General features: G+C 42.0%; 1 protein-coding gene across 1 annotated transcript in view; it reads right to left on the bottom strand.

The window, feature by feature from the left end:
- Positions 1-20,060, bottom strand: part of LOC138287583 (sodium- and chloride-dependent GABA transporter 1-like) — a 596,565-nt gene that overhangs the window by 212,341 nt on the left and 364,164 nt on the right. The window contains exon 6 of the mRNA XM_069228141.1: positions 1,953-2,085. Within this exon, the coding sequence (XP_069084242.1) occupies positions 1,953-2,085 (133 nt within the window). The remainder of the gene's footprint in view (positions 1-1,952; positions 2,086-20,060) is intronic.

Below are 20,060 nucleotides of genomic sequence, written 5' to 3'. Positions count from 1 at the left end.
GTCCGCGGGAGTGCGGCCGCATTGGCGGCCGCACAGCGGTTACCGCTTGGCGGGCGGCGGTAGCCGCCCGCCAAGCTTGTAATGACCCCCATAGTGTATTTCACAAGCCAATGAATTATACTTTGTAGTGCCTAAATTGTGAACATCTCACACATAGTAACTCAATCACATGACTCACCTCCCTCCCATCATAAGAGACCTCTTTTTTTAAACGTCAATAGTCATTCACATGTCCCAAACAGCAGAGATATACAAAAGTGCTAACCCTTTAAAGCCAACTTAGAGGGGGCATGGTAAGATGGCCATGAGTAGGAGCCTCTCTCAATTACTCTGGTATCTGAACTTGCCAATCTCTGCTGATGTTGAGAAGACCTCAAGAACAGATCATGCCATTCTGACATCAGGATTAGATGCATCCCAAGAACTGCAGAGCAAGGGGATAGTGAAGTCTATGTGATGAGGCACTTTAGGCACATCCTTCTGGAACTGGTAGAAACTGACGTGCACCTAAAAAGAACACAAAGAACTGTCCAATAGGTCAGCCCTCCTAGTAAGTCACAAGACATATTAACCTGGCAGGAACAACTGCTGAATGCAACTATGCTGACTACCGCTCCAACGCAAAGGCAGACCTACATGCTTGGCAGCCAGGCAAGCTGTCCTAGGTATTCATAATTGCAGCAGCTAAATCTTCAATTTCATGCAAACACTCCCTGTACAACCTACCTCAAAGCTTCTGGATAAGCTACAATGAATGATTGAACCAATCACCTGGGTAGGCAAGAAACCCTGCATGGTGAGGACATGGACATACTAGCTACAGGGTGAGATGGTCTGGGCATACCCAACTCCTCTAATCACAATTTAGCTGTCTAATTACAATACTTACTAGAATAGATTGGAACGTCCTTTAAAAAAGATTGGTATCTTATGGGCCAAAACATAGGATTGGTGCAGATCTGTAAGGTGCCCTGATGACTCAAGAAGGATAGGCAGAGTGTGTGTATTCATCCTCTATCATTCCAAATACACTGAAGGCCTGGGACGGAGTCTTCATCTCCAGGGGATAGAGCTCTTTTCCCTCCCCTCTTACACATATCATCAGCAACTCAGCCTTCACCCCGGCAGATACAGGTGACGAGTATTTAGTTTGGGAAAAAGCTCTTGCAAAAGGGCGGGGAGTTTTTATGATTCTGGGGGGGCAATGTAATTTGCGCAAATAAAGTCTTGTTGAGGGGTCCTGGAGACAAGAGAGATGGCGAAATTTCCAAATCAGACACTGTGACACATGCTCCTGTGTGCAGTGGACACGTGAACAAAACTAGTCATTCTTTCTTTTAAATCTAATTTTAAAAGGGCTCATGCAGCAACTTCTTCGAGCAAAAAATATTTTCCATAAATTACATTCCATTATTTAGAATTTCAAACACAGCAATGCCAACACACCAACTCCATTGGAGACCGCACCTCTTCTGAAGACTTCTTTTGTGAGTTGTGCATATTATCTTCAAGTGTTCAGCCTTTAGGAAAAACATGGCGATCTGTCAACTTTGGCAGTGACCTAAGGTTTCTCTGTGTCGTTTGAATGCATATGTTAACATAGGATGAGCGTATCTTATTTCAAGGACACCGTGTTCTAGTGCTGAGCTTTCCATTAACAACCCATGGCATTCTGGGACTTGTCCAACTAACTTAATTACATTTTCTGTCTTTAGAAGGTAGTCTTCACCTAGACTGCAACAGACTGTCCTCTGATAAAATGGATACTTTGGGTAACAATTGAAAACCCAAGATGTAATCAATTTCCTAACAGGCAAATGTGTTATGACATGTTCAATTTGCATCCAAGACAAGGCACTGCCCTCAAGTAGACCGACCCCCATGGTTACTCTTCAAACAACATCAACTCAGACATGCCACATGATGGTATTCCAACAATTCCCTTCCTTTACCTTTCCAGTCCATTCCACGCCTTTCCAAATGGAGAAATAGACCAGGATCCAGGCCAAGGCTAGGGTGCAGGCAAGTGGCCAGCGAACACTGCCAGGCTCTCCCAGACCACCTGTGACCTGGTGCATGTTCCTCCTGCAGAGAGCACAAAGGTGAGAAAAGCAAGACTGGGCCCAATGCATTACCTCTCGACTACAGTCTTCTTCTAGAGATCCAAAGATATACACCTAAGCAGACTTCAATGTAACAAGATAGGTGTTAAATTATTGTTAATTTACACACGCCAGTGAGACTGAGTCCCTTGTTATGTTTTACCTTTGACCTGTGTGATTTTTTTAATTATTTTGCTGCTAGGTCTCCACCCCCATCCCTCTCCACCCCACCCAGTGCTAAGCTTTTTTTGGCTATTTTGGGTAGTTTTCACTTTAACCCCTATAAGATTTTGTCCACATAAGGTATACATGCCAAATGTACTTCTTTTTTTCTAACATCCTGGGGATTCTAAAGGTATCCAGGGTTTGTGGATTTCCGTAGAGGGGACTGAGAAATTAGCCAAAATACAGCTAAATTATGGGTTATTTGGGAAAAATGGGGAATCGTGCTGCAGAAGAAAGCATCTGAGGCCAGATGTAGGAAAGGAATTTCAACTCGCAAACGGCAAAAACTGCCGTTTGCGAGTTGCAAATCACATTTTCCTATGCAGAAATGCATTCTGCGAGTCGGACCGACTCGCAAAATGCATTTCAGAATCGCAAATAGGAAGGGGTGTTCCCTTCCTATTTGCGATTCCTAGTGGTATGCAACACCATTTGCGACCGCATATGCGGTCGCAAATGGTGTTGCAGTTACCATCCACTTCAAGTGGATGGTAACCCACTCGCAAATTGGAAGGGGTCCCCATGGGACCCCTTCCAGTTTGTGACTGGACCCAGAAAAATTTTTTCAGGGCAGGGAGTGGTCCAAGGGACCACTCCCTGCCCTGAAAAAATACCGAAACTAAAGGTTTCGTTTTTTTTTTTAAGTGCAGCTCGTTTTCCTTTAAGGAAAACGGGCTACACTTAAAAAAAAAAAAAACTGCTTTATTTAAAGCAGTCACGAACACGGAGGTCTGCTGACTACAGCAGGCCTCCATGTTTGCGAGTGCCCATAGTCGGTATGGGGCTGCAATTTGCGACCCACCTCATGAATATTCATGAGGTGGGTCATTGCGACCCCATACCGACTTGCAGACGGTGTCTGAGACACCGTTCTGCATAACATTTTGCGACTTGCAAACAGCGAGTCGCAATGACTCGCTATTTGCAAGTCGCAAAATGTTATTTTGCTACATCTGGCCCCTGGTTTTTCCCTGCAAATGGCACCAACAAAGGATTTGCAGTTGTAAAATCACTCTCTTCCCAGCTTTGATAAACAGGCAGACTTGATTCATAAATCAAAATTTTCAACAACAGTTTTGGCATTTTACTGGGACATAGCCTATCTTTCCTATTTTTGTGTTTTCAACCTCCTCCCAGTTAGTGGTAGAAATGAGTATTAAACCAACAGTTATACATTTCTGAAAAGTAGACAAAATCTTGAATTTAGCAAGGGGTTATTTATGTAGATCCTTCAAGGTTTTCCCAAGGAAACCAGGTGTTGAAATAAAAAAATATATTGAAATTGAGTTAAAAAAACAGCCATTTGGTTCTACATTTTTGTATGTAACTTATAACTATGGAAGATTTTCAAAAGCAGCATACCTGTACGTCCACTGAACCCTTTTGGTTGTGGGGATATATAGGGCTTGTAAGTTCACCAAGAACCTTAGGCACCCAGATCCAATAACTGAGCTGCACCTTGCAAGGGTTTTTCATTGTGCACCGGGTGTGCAATAATTCATTTGGTAAAATATAAAGAGTGAAAAACAGGTATCAAGGAAACCTATATATTTCTGAAATGGTCACAAGATATGGAGTTTAGAAACAGTGGTTACTTGCACATCTGTATATTTGGGGTTACCCATAGTAGCATTTGAATTAGAGGGCATTTCTCGAAATGACTTCTTTCTCACACACTGTCTTAAATTTGGAAGGTGCAATGCAGAGAAAGACAATAGCTAATAACACTTGTTCTACTGTTCTGTATTCCCCAAAGTCTCCCGATAAAAATGGTACCTCACTTGTGTGGGTAGGCCTAGTGCTCAGACAGGAAACGGCCCACAATGCAACATGGATACATCAAATATCTGTAGGCAAAACGGACTCGTTTTTTGCAAAGTGGGTAGCTGTGGTTTTTGGGCCCTACCTCCGCTGGCATCGAGGGAAACTTAGCAAACCTATACATTTTGGAAAACTAGACACCTAGGGGAATCCAGGGTGGGGTGACTTGTATGGCTCTCACAAGGTTCTTTTACCCAGAATCCCTTGCAAACCTCAAACTTTGACTTAAAACACATTCTCCTGATATTTCTGTGATGAAAAGTCCTGGAATCTGCACAGAGCCACAGACGTACTTTCACCCAGCATTCTTCTAAGTCTTCTGATGAAAATGGTACCTCACTTGTTTGGGTAGGCTTAGTGCCTGTGACAGGAAATGGCCCAAAACACAACATGAATAAATCAAATTTTTCCACACAAAATGGACCTAATTTTTGTAAAGTGGGTAGCTGTGGTTTTTGGGCCCTACCTCAGCTGGCAACTATGGACACCTAGCAAACCTGTTCATTTCTAAAATGTAGACACATAGGAGAGTCCGGAATGTGGTGGGTTGTGTGGCTCTCACCAGGTTTTATTTTACTCAGAATCCCTTGAAAACCTCAATTTTTGACTAAAAAGCACATTCTCCTGACATTTCTTTGATGGAAGGTTCTGGAATCTGTACAAAGTCACAAACCTACTTCCACCCAGCATTCTCCAAAGTCTTCTGATGAAAATGGTACCTCACTTGAATAGGTAGGGCAAGTGCCCGCGACAGGAAATGGCCCAAAAGGCAACATGGATCCATAAATTGTTTTGCAAAGTGGGTAGCTGTGGTTTTTGGGCCCTACTTCAGTTGGCCCAAGGGAAACCTAACAAACCCATACATTTCTAAAAACTAGGCAGGGTAATCCAGGATGAGGTGACTTGTGTGGCTCTCACCAAGTTCTGTTACCAAGAATCACTTGCAAAACTCAGAGGGTGTCTAAAAACCAAAACACATTTACCTCACATTTCAGTGATGTAAAGTGCTGGAATCTGAGAAGAGCCACCCATTTTGTTACTACCCAGCGTTCCCCCAGGCCTCCCAATAAAAATGCTACCTCACTTGTGTGGGTGGGCCAAGTGCCCGTGACAGGGAAGGGCCCAAAACATATTGTGGACACATCAAAATTATCTATCGGAAAGCAACCTATTTCTACAAAGGGGTGGCACCTGCGGTTTTGGTCCCAGGCTCGGCGGCCATCTAGGGAAACCTACCAAACCCAGACATTTCTGAAAACTAGACACCTGGGGACTCCAGGGAGGTGTGGCTTGCATGATTCCCTAATGTTTTCTTACGAAGAATCCCCTGCAAATTCAAATTTCCCTCACATTTCTGTGTGGGATCACTGCAACTGCACATATTTCCTACCGCCCAGCATTCCCCTCAGTCGCCCGATAAAAATGATACTTCACTTGTGTAGATGGGCAAGTGCCTGCGACAGGGAAGGGCCAAAAACACATATAAATCGAGGGGGAAACAAAGCGGGTCGAAAAGGCAGTTTTTAAGCTGACTCTGATTGGGCACCCACACAAGTGGGGTAGAGTTTTTATCAGTACAGATGGGGCATTGCTGGCTGGTAGGAATTTTATGGATTCCTGCAGGTCCTGTAAGTTACCATCACAAAAATGTAGGGAAAATGGCTAATTTCAGACAAAGTTGGAGGTTTGCAGTGGATTGTGGGTAAGAATATGGTATGAAGTGCATGTGGAGCATACCGCCCTGGACTCCTGCAGATATTTAGTTTTCAGAAGTGTCTGAGTCCAGTAGATTTTACCAGGTGGCAGCGTACCCAAGTCCAAAAAGTGCAGCCACCTACCATTGCAAGTGGGACAATATTGGGAGTTAGCCAAGCTCTCTTGGCCCATATGTAAAATCAAAACCCAAAAGAGTCAGATGTTCTCTTACTTGCCATTGGAATGAGATGCTTTAGTCCGCAGGGGGGGCAGAAAGACTGTTGCCCCCTTCCGTTGGGATGGGGGGCATAATCATGCCCATGGTGGTGACAGGCCCCACCCCTCTATTTTTAATAAAAAATGCTTCCCTGGTGTCTAGTGGGCTTTTTGTCCACCCTGGGTGGCAGATTCAGGGTAATAATCCCCATCTGCTCCCCCAGGGGGGGCAGAAAACTGTGCCCATTTGTTTTGGGGGGCATTGCCATGCTCAATCTGGGCGGCACATACCCCTACATTACCAAAAAAAAAAGCAAGATGGCTCAAGGTTGCATTTGACATTATTTTGAAGTTGTGATTTCTCTGTTTTGCTTGAAAAGTGTACCTGATAATGTAGAATAAGTCTGAAAACATGACGTCCGTGGGTTTAAGTCAAGAAGCCTTTTTGGCACAGAGTGTAAATTCACATTTTGTAATCACAAAACATGAATTTACTCCTATAAACTGATTAATTCACAAGTCAGTGAGGCTGAGTCCCTTATTTTGTTTTACCTTTAACCTGTGTGTTTTTGTTTAACCCTTTCCCTGCTAGGCTTATATGTAGCTGCAGGGGAGTGCCTTTGTCACTTTTTCCAGCTCCCCAAAAGTAACTGCAGTAGGTACAGGGTGGGTGCAGAAGAAAGAAAAAGAGAGGGATAGCCAGTGAAGGTAGAGACAAAGTGATCAGAGAAGGAGAAGAGAAGGGGAAGAGAGAATGAATAGATGTAAAGAGAAGACTGTGTGTGGGAACGAAGGGAGCGTGGCTAGTTTGAACATTTTTACCAAGCCTGCTTTTGGTTCCCGAGTCCTGGCCTTAATTCTGCCAATGAACCCCAATTCTGGTCTAGAGAATGGAACCCTGTATTTTCCCAGTTTTGAAACGCACAGACAGCTTTGGCAATCAGCGTCCATCCTTCCATTAAGCTAATTCCTCACTCAACTACAAGGAGCCATGTATTTTACAGCCCAGTCAATATAGTCTAATCCTTATCTGCAGCACATTTGCTCTTTCACCAAATTCTCTGACAGTAAACCATAATCCTAACTTTTGGAACTTGCTCTTATTCCAACAGAGAGACATACACAGCCCTGCCATCACAGCTTGTGGCACACAATTATCTTCCAGTGTTACAATCAACACAATATAACCATTGATCCCTTGTCCAGGCTTGTTGCCTCTGTGGAATTAAATTAATACGACCTACCTGCAGGTCTACCAATGCTTAACAATGATGCATTTTATTAGTCAATGTAATTTCAGTAACAGAGCTCACAAGATTTCTGTAAATGCATGCTTATTGCTCCGGCGGGTGCACTTGCGCATGCACACCTGCATGCAGGTGCAACATAAGGAGTGCAGTTTCATTATTTTTTTAAACCTCTGACGCACAGAAGCTGGCAAAAAGAACACGTGATAGTAAATCTGTTCTTGCTTATTTAATTGGTCACACGAAGGGTGCATTTTAAAATGCCTCACAGGGTTGTACCACCACCTGCAGAGATCTTTGTGTATCCTGCAAATTCTAGGGTATAATGGGCATAAGATAACACTGATGGTTAATGCACTTCCCAATATATATATAAATATATATATATATATGCAGTCTACTCACAGGTTTGATGCATTGTGAAACAGTATAGTAGGTTAATCTCATTGCTGCATAGCTCAGTGAGCAACATGTTGGAGATAACTCAGTAAGTTACTGACTTTGTTAAAGAGTTCCTCGTGTTTCTTGCATGTCACAAGTAGACGTCCGTTTAATGTAGCTAAATGAGTTTTGAAACAGCATCAAGGAGCTGCATGCCAACCGCAGGCATACGTTTAGTACACGTTTTGGTTGGTAAAAATGGTTTCTGCATAGGAATAAACACTTATTAGTAAGTGCTATACCAATAGGTATTAGTGTAATCAATCATATAGACAGATACATCTGTCATCCTTACGGGCCTGCACATCTCTCACATATCGTCACCATATAGTCACCAGCCTGCCCCCCAAAGTCTAATTTGTCCACTGGGCACCTGTGTAGTGGCAAACTCAGTGACTGTGTGGCCTCCTTGGCATTGGTTTCTAGGTGTTTCCTTCCAGCGCGCTCCCTGCAGGATGAGCATCCCACAAAAGGAGTGATGCTTGCCCTTTAAATGAAACGTGTGTTGGGCTCAGCCGGAACTGAAAATAACAGACCTTCCTCACACCCTGCAGTGGCTGCTCCCCATTCGGAGCAAGCAGACCGATGGCTCTGCTGAGTCCGCACCCCAGGACAAAGTCAGCACATTTGACTGGGACTAGCACGAATCGTGTGTCCATCTCATTCCGTGGATCTCTCCAGGACTGAATTCCATGGACCATGTGATACTGGTAAATGATTTTGCGGGAACGTTTCTGCACTTTAATTTTTTCAGTACAATTGTTCTAAAGTATCTGAACCCACCAAGGGGGCTGGACCTCATAATGTCCAAGACCTAATACTGATGATGTTTGACTGGTTTACCAGTGCTATGAAAAGGGGTCTGGTTCCCGTAGGCTGTGAGATGCCGTCCAAACACAAAACACACAGACGCGCACAGTGTCTCGAGCCAGAGATTTCTATTTCTCTCGTTGCTCTCCTCTCTCCCGCTTTTTTCCTTTTTTCGTCCCTATTTCTCCTTTCCACGCACACCCCCATTATCTTTCACATCACTCTTTTCTTCTTGCCTCTGTTTTCATTTCTATTTCTCTCAGCAAAATATTTGGTAATGCTTTACTAGTAGCTTCCTTGCTTTTCCATTACACATAACAACTATTGCATATCTGCACCCCTCCTTAATACCCACATGATGGTTTACTGGGATAGAAATATCTGCACAAATGAAAGAGGGCCCTTCTCCTCCGGTCCTGAGAAGCACACACAGCCAAACTAATGTCCTGCCTGGCAGCACCCAGTCTTCCATCTCTGAGACATTCAAAGTGCACATCAGACCTCCCCTACTGCACATTCGTTCTTCTCTTTATCCATTCAAGTCCTCTTCCTGTTCTCCTCTTGCTCTGAATTTATTCTATTTAATTGTATACAGTTTAATTCAATTCAATTCAATAACGTGTTATTGGCATGGCTTACTAGTTTACATTTATTGCCGAAACTTGGACGGTTCACAGGTAATGCAATATAGTTATATATATATATATATATGGTTATTTATTCTGCCCTTTATGGTCTTCTCTGAGTGTAAAATCATTCTGTGCATCTTCAGATACCTAAAATTATTTTACTGGAGGGAGAATACTACAAATCCACTTTCGCCTCCTTTCCATTTTTTTTTTGCTTGAATACCTTTACTACTCTGTTCATTTCATTTCTGTAATTTTACACTTCACTCGACTTTCTCCACATTCTTCTCTGTTCATGCTCCCCACTGAGTCAGCCAGCTTTCCTTTCTGCCTTCCTTCTTGTCTCCCCCTCCCCTTTCCTTCTTTCCCATCTCTCCATTTTGGCTGTGCTCCCCATGTGACTTTGTAGTGACCTCGAACCACCATCCCTTATCAGTCTTGTAGTTCTCCTCTCACTGCTTCCCTTTCCCCACCTTCCTTTCGATCACTAATTCTATTCTTTTAGCTTAACTTCCTAATTTCCAGTCTCAAAACCCACCTATCCCTCCCATTATTCATTGGTTTTATGTTTGCTTTTGACCCCGTACATCATTCGCGAAAACAACAAAATCACAACACTGCAATAGCACAAAGCAACACCACAACGCAATGCAAAGCAAACACACTTGCACTGCTGTGATGTTGCTTTAGTGTTGTGTTATTTTGGTGTTGTGTTGCTTTGTTGGGTGGTTGTATTCTTGTTTTGTGGTGTTGTGTTTTTGTATTGTGTTGTGTTGGAATGCTTCAATGTTTGTTGTTGTGTTTGTGTGTTACATTGTTGTGTTGATATTTTGTACTGTATTGCTTTGTGTTGGTATCTTATAAGAGACGTACTATGTTATTGCTGTTGTTATTCTTTTCTGTGGAGTTCTATTGCACTGTCGTCTTGTAATTTAGAATTTTGCTATAATGAATTGTTGGTTGTTATTGTGTTATTTTGTACTGCTCCTTAAACATGCACACATATTCTTAACACACATCACAACCGCCACAAACCCACTCTTGTGATGAAGTGGTAAAAGGTTTCTGACCAAACACTGCATAACAACGTCATGTAACTATGAAGTGCAAACCTTGCAGAAAGGCTGGCAGACCATGTACAATCATAATATGTAATGCTAAATAACAAATGAACATAGAAGCAAACATGTAGGTAACACAACATACCTCCACTATATTGTTAAGCAAAAATTAGAAAATATTCACTCAAAAAAGAACGTGCTTGAACAAGAAGGTTTTAAAAGTTTCTAAAGACCAAGAGGGGTAGGAGTGAACCAAGGGTAAAAAAAGTTCAGAACTTCGACGCAGCCAATAAAAAACCTTGATTGGTTGTGTATCATTTCCTGAACCCTAGGTCCTCCAAACACACATGCCTTGAGGTCCCACTGTTTTCCATGATTAATTTAGCATCATTCCCAGCCTGGGAGCATGCAAATGAACAAGCCACACACAGAGCTATGTAACAGATGTCTTTATTCCACCACATTCTTTCACTCCTCCACATACTTTCACTGGTCTGCCAGATGGGGTGGTATGAGGTAGTTGAGATGCACTGTCATTATGCATTGATGACATAGGCTCGGATGTGTGATCTGGACACTCAGGTGGGGTTGCTTCACTTGTGATTTGAGGAGCTGACGAACATTGAGGTAAGTGTTTAAAGTGTGACGAGTCCCATGTGATGGATTTTCTGGGACAATGCATTGTCACTATGTGTCCTTTGCACATCACAACCCTCAAAGGATTGACAGCAAATTGAGTGTCTGTTTTCCACTTCTGTTTCTTCTTGACCAGTTCCCTTTCTCAAAGGCTGTTTCCTGGGCGCAACGGTGCTGATTGGCACATGTTTTCATTTTGCACTTTTGAGAAGTATCTGTGACATGAACCTTTTTGGCATTCATCGATCGGTCTGATGCCCATTGTGGTAGTTTGTTTCCAATGGCTCTCCCATATAGCAAGATGGCTGGGCTCTCACCAGTTGTGGAGTGAGGAGTTGATTGATAGGCATAAGGGCTGGGCACAGGGCTTAGTTTAGATTGATTCCCTCCATCAACACTCACTGAATTTCCCTCTTGAGGGTGCCCATAAATCGTTCAACAACACCATTGGATTGGGGTGAGAGAGGAATACTCTTTTAATGCTTGACATTGAGTCAAAAAAGACACTCCTTGGATTTTTTTCTATTGAAAGGATAGCCATTTGCAGATGTGAGAATAGCAGAGATGCCCCACTCTGAAAAGATGTCATCAAGCCGCTCAATTACTTGATCATGGGTTGTAGATAACAAGTCTTCCACCAAAGGAAAACTTGAGCATTCATCAGTGACTACCAGGAGATGATTTCCATTTTCTAGAGGCGCGAAGAAAGCAACTGCAACTCTCTCCCAGGCATGTGCAGGAAGATCAGACATCATCAATAGATGCTTTGTCACCTTGGCGGTAAACTTACAAAGATGGCATGCTTTAGCTCTCTCTCAATCCATTCATCTAGGCCAGAGTCTTCAATCTGGGGGTTGTGACCCCCGGGGGGCCATGTAGACATGGGCAGGGAGTCGTGCATTCCCCCAGCCTCACTTCTCCCAACATTAAAGTGCATCAGCTGAACTTTGATTTACTGAGTTTCCTGTGCTGGGAAATAAAGCCATACAGCTAAAAACGCTTTCATGCCAGGGTGCCTGCTTCCTGAATGAAATGCAAACGTAGCTACGAGTTGCTCTGCAACTGTAAAGGATGCTTGGGAGCTGGTTCTTGGCTTTAAATGATCCAGTCACTCAAAGCGTTATTACGACAAACATTTATCCTTTATGAGTAGTAGTGCAGAGTTAACAAATGTACTGTGAAGTGTGTGATTTTAATTGTAGTGTTATTTACATAGCGCTTACTTCACCTGGAGGTGTTGCAGGGACAGCTATTAAATATGGCATTTCATATGCTCAGATATTACTTAAATCTACATTGTGAAAGCACCCTTTTATCTTAAACCTTTTTTGTAGTGGCCTATCTTACACTGTGTGTAATGCAAGCATAAAATAATGCCTTACATATTCAGGTGCTTTCTGTCACAGGGTGTGAACTCGTGGCACTAACAGTACACAAGTCACCATTCTTCACTGCACCAACCAAGATTTAATTCTTTTGATTTTCCTTTACACACAGACCTCTTCAGTGCACTAACTAATAGAGGTTTCATAATGCACTACAGTGCACTGCCCACTGAAAAAACAACTTTCTTTTTTTTTCCATTTAAGCTCACTGCTATTTTATATGTAGCTACCTGATGGTGAAAGACTTTAAGAAAATTTACAGAATATTTTGGGGATTATTTATGAGAGGCTTGCACCACCAGAGCATCACTAGTTTGACGCTCTGGCAGCACAAGCCTCTCAATCATACCTATGAAGCGACGCAAAGCCACCCTGCATGGCCTCATAGATATGGAGTAAGGCAAAGCACGCAAGCCACTGTGTTGCCTTACTTTGCGTCAAGGAGGCATTACCTGGGCATTGTGGTGGGTGTTTCCATGCAACACCCATGGATTTTGACGCTGCCCTAGATTTACAAAATCACGTAAACTGGAGCGGTGCCAAAATCGTATGCCTCCCCAGAGCAGGTGTAATGAGGAATTTTTTTTTAATTTCTCATTGTTTTTTCCTCTTTCCATTTGTGTTGCTATCTGCCTCACATAAAGAAAGAGGAAAATGCCTCTCGGGATTGTTTTTGTGCAGGAAGGTGCCCCTTCCTGCATGAAAACAATCCTGCCTTCATTGGCGCTAGGCAGCAATTTGTGCGCAAGAACAGGGGGAAAGGACAGGAAGGCACTGTATTTCATAACTACGGTCCATTCCTGTCCTTTTTTATTGCCGTAGGGCAGTGTAGCAAGAAGACCTGCGACCCTGCCCTACACCAATTTCTCATATATTCGGACCTTAGTTTTCAGCCACATCTTTAACCAGGCCCCCACACTACTGACCTTTGGTTTGCTAAACACTGTTTAATATTATCTCCTCACGGTAAAAATGATTTGCTGTGGGAATTGGAGACGTTTATGATTGTCAATGAGGAGTACTAGGTTCTAGAAATTTTTGTCAGGGGGGGTCCTTACACCTAAAACATTTTGGGAGGGGGTCCCAGCATCAAAAAGTTTGAATAACTCTGATCTAGGCAAAGGAATAACACTCTGTCTCTAGGAGCTCTTGTGGTGGCTACCACAGCACAGGCTAAAAATCAGCGCAAACGAAGAGAGCTAACACACTCCGCCGCTACACAAAACTTTGCAAACTCCACCCAGGCCTAGTCCTGGCCTCTTGATATACCTCTGAAAACAAACTGTTGCCCAGAGATTTTCATTTTTGATTTGTGTTTTTGGATCATTAGAGAAGTTATTTAGCTTGGGTCGGCATTGCTAATCTGGGCCGTTTTTTTCTGGGCAACATTTTTATAAATGGTGAATGTGTTGCAGTGATGGTATCATATTTCAGGAACTATGAGACCTATATATTTCATTTTGGTGTCAAAACATAGGTTTTGGGGGTCAAGTAGACTTACAGAGACAGAAAAGAACTACTCAGATCAACCCTTCCACTATTTTCCAAAATGATGTGTCTATAATGATGTGTTTTAGCCATCATGTTGGTAATTCATTTTAATATTGTTTTTGTTTCAGGTTTTCCGTTGATTCAAATTCGTAAACATGAGCGAAGCATGTGGTAGCAGAGGATTTTTACCTCCTGACAGAGTGTTGCTAACTACAAAATCTGAGGATTCCTCAAACAAAGAAAAATCTGTCATATGCCAAACTAATCTGAAAGAAAAGCTAAAATCAACTGCAGCTGGACAGAAGAGAGTTTGAGATGCCGCAGAAATACAGCAAGACGAAGTTAAAAAAAGATTGAACTGATGGGTCAAATATTTAATCATTGTAGCAGCACGTGCTACAATCATACAATGGAAAAACCTAGAAAACATTTGTCAAAAAATAGCAGAAACCGGTGAATCACAAGAAGAATCTGAGTCTTCTGAGAAAGCGACGACAGCCAAGCACAATGCCTATCCACTTAGAAGATCGATGGCTAACCCTCATCCACCTCCAACAACTGATCAGAAAGCGGAGGATCTTCAATGTGTTATCTGTGGTTCAGCCAGAACAAGGGCTAAAGGAATTGAAGAAAGAACAGAGTATGTGAGTCTCAAAGGGCAAACAGGTTTTTATCTGCAGCTAGTTTCTCTCAAGATGAATTTTGTGGCTGAGTAGCTGATCTAAACAGTAAACTGAATGTATTTGCAGTGGATTTGTATGCCCACTGAACTGCATGCATGCATACATTTGAAAATATGAATGTACAATGAGCTCCCAGCAGCAACGTAACCACCAGTCTTCATTTAAGTTTGCACTCTTTGAAAAAGCAAATGGAGTTTTAAAGCCAATCTTGAGTGCTGGCTACAGGATCAGAGAAATAATGGTCAACATTGATGAAACTGCATTGATCCATAATAATAAAAATTAAGATTTTTCTGGTGACAAAGTACAGTAACAGAATTTGTTTTTGTTAGTGTAACAAAAAGGATGAGACACTTATAGTTTTCTTAGCTGATTCGACTCCTGAAGATTTTGCTGCCATAATAAGACCCCAGGATGCAGCAAAATCAACAGGAAACATTTTCAGAAACGTCCTGAAAGGTTTAGATTTTGGACTTAATAACAAATTTTGTGATGATCCAGAACTCCGCAAATCATAAGATTCAATAAGAATGCTTGATGTTGCTTTAACATTTTTTAAATCATTGTTTAATATCAGAAAACCAAAACTGTTAGAAACTAAAGTTCTTGAGTTTGGAACATTGATGGTGGCTGTGAAGATATTAGTGAAGAAGTGGAAGGCAGTCCCTTGAACCGACAGGCTTATGCTGTGCAAATGTACTGTCTTTTCCAAATTATGTTTTGTGAATTACATCACGGCAAAAAGAAAACTCCATTACATATGATGACTGCCCGTGCAATCTATAACAAGTGCAAAAGTAGACAGCTAATCACTTCAATGTATAGGATTGGAGTATCAACAAGTTATGATGACATAGTATGGAGCAGGAACTTGTTAGCAGCTCATTCTGTCAAATCTTATGAATCCGACAGCACACCACTTCCAAGTCACTTTACCAGATAATTTACCTTGATAATTTAGATTTTAAATATAGCTCTTCTTTGTCTGGAACATCTAGCACACCTGCTACTGCCATTGTGCTTTTTCAAGACTGAACCAATGTAGTAGCTGCTGAACAACAAGCTATGTCAGCTTTAGGCATAAACAAATGAAGCTGCAAACTTATAATCCAACTGCCTTGCCAACGTGTGCAAAATCACTACAAGCCATCAACACATTCCAGTCTACCAGAAAGTTTCAAACTGGCCGAGGGCAAGAATTTTCTCCCTGATGCTGCGGTCCGCAAAGCTGATTTAACTGAATTTATAATATTGCTTATTCGGTGAGGACTGAAGGATGGAGAAAGACCAGTTCCTCAGTGGGCTGGAATTCATGCTCTGATCTTCCAGAATAATGCCCACCTGAAGAAGATTGGGTTTTTACCAGCAATACCATCTCCAGTCACAAACTACGCAAAAGTATGCACAGCTCTAAAAATTTTCCAAAATGTGCATTCTCAGCTTGAAGACCAGCCTATCCTGCCAATTTTCTGTGATGAAGGTATTTTTCGTATTGTAGCTGACATTTTAATGAGCAATCCAGTAAAATGTGATGATTTTTATCCAAAGATGGCTGTTTTTCACATGATAAAAGTTGCACTGCGGTGTGCAAGAAGTTATCGCATTGAATGAGGCCTAGACAATGTACTTATAGAGGCTGAAATCTTTGGAAGCAAGACTGTCAAGTCAGTACTGCATGGAACTGTTTGTTCATTACAAGGTATGCTCATCATATCTGAGGCTTTAGAAACATTGCGTTGGAATGCTTTCTGGAACAGAAATGACAACTTAGGTTTTGCATATCTTATCTCAGAAGTGAATAAGGCACAGGGTGCACGCCATTCAAAAGACATAATGCAAAGCCAAGCAATGTTCAATACACTCAGCTCTCAACCAGAAAAACAAGTTTGTGAAGTTTTTCAAAGAATGCAAAGAAAATTCAGAACTTTGGAAGTACTGTGGAAATGTTTTGTACATGACAGCTCTAGAAAAAAACTTTGTACATGCGTGTCAGACCTGACATCCTTGGCGTGGTTTCCCGTCTTCTTGGCCCTGCTTCCTGTAATTTTGACTTGTGCTGGACTTTGTTTTTGTTGGTTATGGTATTCTGGGCATTTATCGCTGCTGACCAGCACTAAAGTGCAAGTGCTCTCAATGTCAACTGTATGTGTAATTGGCTTTTCCATGATTGTCATATTTGGTTTACTAGTAAGTCCCTAGTAAAGTGATCTTGGGGTGCTCAGGTCTTGTAAATCAAATGCTACTAATGGGCCTGTAGCACGGATTGTGCCACCCAAATGAGTAGCCGTGTAAACATGGCTCAGACCTGCCACTGCAGTGTCTGTGTGTGCAGTTTTAAACTGCCAATTCGACTTGGTCAGTGGACCCACTTGCCAAACCCAAACGTTCCTTTTTTGTACATGTCAGGCACCCCTAAGGTATGCTCAAGGTAGTCTCATGGGCAGGATGCAGTTAAAGGGAGGACATGTACTGATGTGTTTTACATGTCCTGACAGTGAAATATTGCTAAATTCGGTTTTACTGTTGCAAGGCCTATCTCTCTCATAGGTTAACATGGGGACTGCCTTTTAATATCTATTAAGTGCAGTTTCCCATTGAGAGCAGATGGAGATGTGGAGTTTGGGGTCTCTGAACTCACAATTTAAAAATGCATCTTTTGGTAAAGTTGTTTTTTAGATTGTCAGTTTGAAAATGCCACTTTTAGAAAGTGGGCATTTTCTTTCTTAACCATTCTGTACCTCTGCCTGCCTTTGGAATTCACCTCTGGGTCAGACTGACATTTGGGCTGTTTGTGAATTCCCTCTAGACAGTGACACAAAGGGAGCTGGGGTGTACCCTGCATGTCCTGATGAATCTCCTGGGCTAGAGTGGGGAGGGAGGAGCTGACAATTACACCTGAAAGGACCGTGCCTGTCCTCACACACTGCAGTCTCCAACCCCCTGGTGTGTGTCTCCAGTTCATGGGCCCTTGAAAGGAACCAAGGCTTAAATCCACGCACAGGAGCTGGTCGGGAGAAAAATCGACACAGCACCTGCTTCACGGCTAGGAAATGGATGCAACACCCATGTCCATCGTCGCTGGGTGTCAAAATCATTGTGAAATCTTCACTGACCTGAGGTTGCTCGTCTGGAATCGATCACTCTTCTGCAGGACATAAAAATGACACATCACCTATCTGACCAGAGAAGAAACGATGCACAGCCTCAATTTCAAGTATGAATTTACTCATCGCTGGCTTTTCCAATGCACGCTTGCCCATACAGCATTATTTTTGACGCAAACCAGGTACTTTGTGTAAAGATAACACATGCATTGACTTCAATGGATTAAGACTCTTTTTACTTTAAAAATTCATAACTTTGCTTGTGTATGTTGGATTTTTGTCATTGTTGTCTTGTTTAATTTAGATAAATATTGGCTATTTTCATAAACTGGTGTTGTGTCCATTTTGTAGTGTTTTCACTTTGTTACTCTGTTTGTTGGTACAAATACATACACATTGCCTTTGAAATAAGCCTGACTGCTTGTGCCAAGCTACCAAGGGGGCAAGCAGGGGTTGTCTTAGGAGTGTAACTCCCTTACCCTAACTGAGTGAGGGTCCCTGCTTGGACAGAGTACAAACTGACTGCCAACCAGAGACCCCATTTCTAACAATGCTGATCGGGAAGGTGATTGGGAACTGCATGTGATGACTGTGGAGTCACTGATTACTGTGTTTCGTGAGTTTGATTGCATAAGCTACCTGAGATATGGGTCCTGGTATGTGGAAAGAGTGAAGAAGCTAGAGGTGTTAAAACCATACCTCTACAGAAAATGTATCCAAAGACATTTTGTGGTGAAAGACAAAGAGGGAAGGTTCAATGTGTGACTCCAGATATGAAACTGGAACAGAGGATCCATAGATCACAAAAAAGCTCCAAGGGAATTGTTGGTCAGACACGTAAAAGTGAACATGTTGCACAATGGCACCTAGTTTACCACAAAGTCCTTTCTATTTGCAATGTTTTCAGAAGGATGGCAAATTCAAAATGAATGGGCCATTGTGAAACTGTTCCTCACCACAAACTTGTGGGAAAGAGAGAGGAAAATGTTAATAAACATGTTGACAGCCTTCTTCGTTTCATGCAGCAGTAAGGAAACCCTTTGGAAATGACTGAGCCTGTGGACTACACAACTTCGTGACCAAACAATATGTGGATAACAATAAAAAGACATGCCTACTAGATGACCTGGGACATGGAATGGAACTCTATACAGAAACCGACCAGGAGAGATTTGTATTGAAGGGGAAAAAGCTGTTTGACATAATCACTTAAGCTAAATTTCCACACTTTAGAGTTTCGTCCAACCAGCCACTACAAAACAGGATACAAAAAAACAACTTTTGCAGGCACATAGAAAGATGGATGTAGCAAAACAAAGGGGTTTATTTATCAAGGACATTCTGTTGTAAGATCTTTTTCCGACAAACGCATTATTTGATGGAGATGCCTCAACCAAACCAGTGAAGGATCAACTCATACAAGAGCTCAAAAAACCTTTCACCTGAAGAATTTCAATTCAGAAAGCTGTCCTCATTGAAAACTGCTGTTGGTGTGGACTACATGTCACAATTGCAAATGGTCAAGATTTCACCCATGCAAAACTTCAGAGAGGTAGTTCAGATTGTTCTACAGATATCAAAGTCATTGTGCACCTTGCAAGAACTGAAACATTGTCTTTGACAGTTATCTTGAACTATCTGTCAACGAATGTGAGAGAATCAGATGAATGTGCACAAGTGGAACAATTGACCTTGCCTGCATCAAAAATTTGACACCTATACCTAATACCTGTGCAACTTGATAAACCCAGTCATCAACAACAAACAAGATGAATTTGGAGATGTTAACTCGCTAAAACTTTGCTGATGATTCAGTGAACACTGAATTTCTAATTATTGCAAGTGAAATGATTGTCAATGAGAAGTTGTGCCTGGTGCCTTCAGAGATATACTCAAAAAGTACGGGACATATTGTTCAATAACTTAACAGCAAATTGGAGGAAGCTGATCTTTATATTGTGCCACATGTTGAGTGGGCTGTTCAAAATGGTTCCAATCAAGTCATTGAACTGTCAAATGACATAGATGTTATTTTTGTGCTACTTAGATTTGTTGCAATGTTCATTAGTCAAGGATTGTCAGAGTTATGGATACGTAAGGGACAAAGCGAGAAAAGACACTTAATCCTGCTTCATATTCTGTACAAGAAACTTGACCCAGAGATGCCTAATGTTCTTATCAAGGCACATATTCTTATGTGTGATGACACTATGAGCAAAACTGGGAGAAGCTTGGAGCTTTGACTCCTGAACCTGTGAAGTTTCTAAAAGGATTTGTTGAGACAGAAGAAGAATGTGACTTTAAAGACATAGAAAAATACCTTGTGCTTATCTGGAAAATGAGTTCTGACTGTCACACATTTGCCGATCCTCGGTACAGGGAGTTCAAGAGATCAGTCCCTCTAAGTGACCTTTCACCAACGTCATTTTCTGTGCGTGGACACATTAAAGGAGGGTTCTACTTGATCTGAGATGTGTAAATCTTTTGGGTCATGCATATGTAGAGAAAGACCCG

Source organism: Pleurodeles waltl, chromosome 4_1 (genome assembly GCF_031143425.1).
Source record: "Pleurodeles waltl isolate 20211129_DDA chromosome 4_1, aPleWal1.hap1.20221129, whole genome shotgun sequence".
In the NCBI taxonomy this organism is placed as follows: Eukaryota; Metazoa; Chordata; class Amphibia; order Caudata; family Salamandridae; genus Pleurodeles; species Pleurodeles waltl.
Note: the sequence above shows the minus strand (reverse complement) of the source record. Positions and strands in the feature narration are given on the sequence as shown.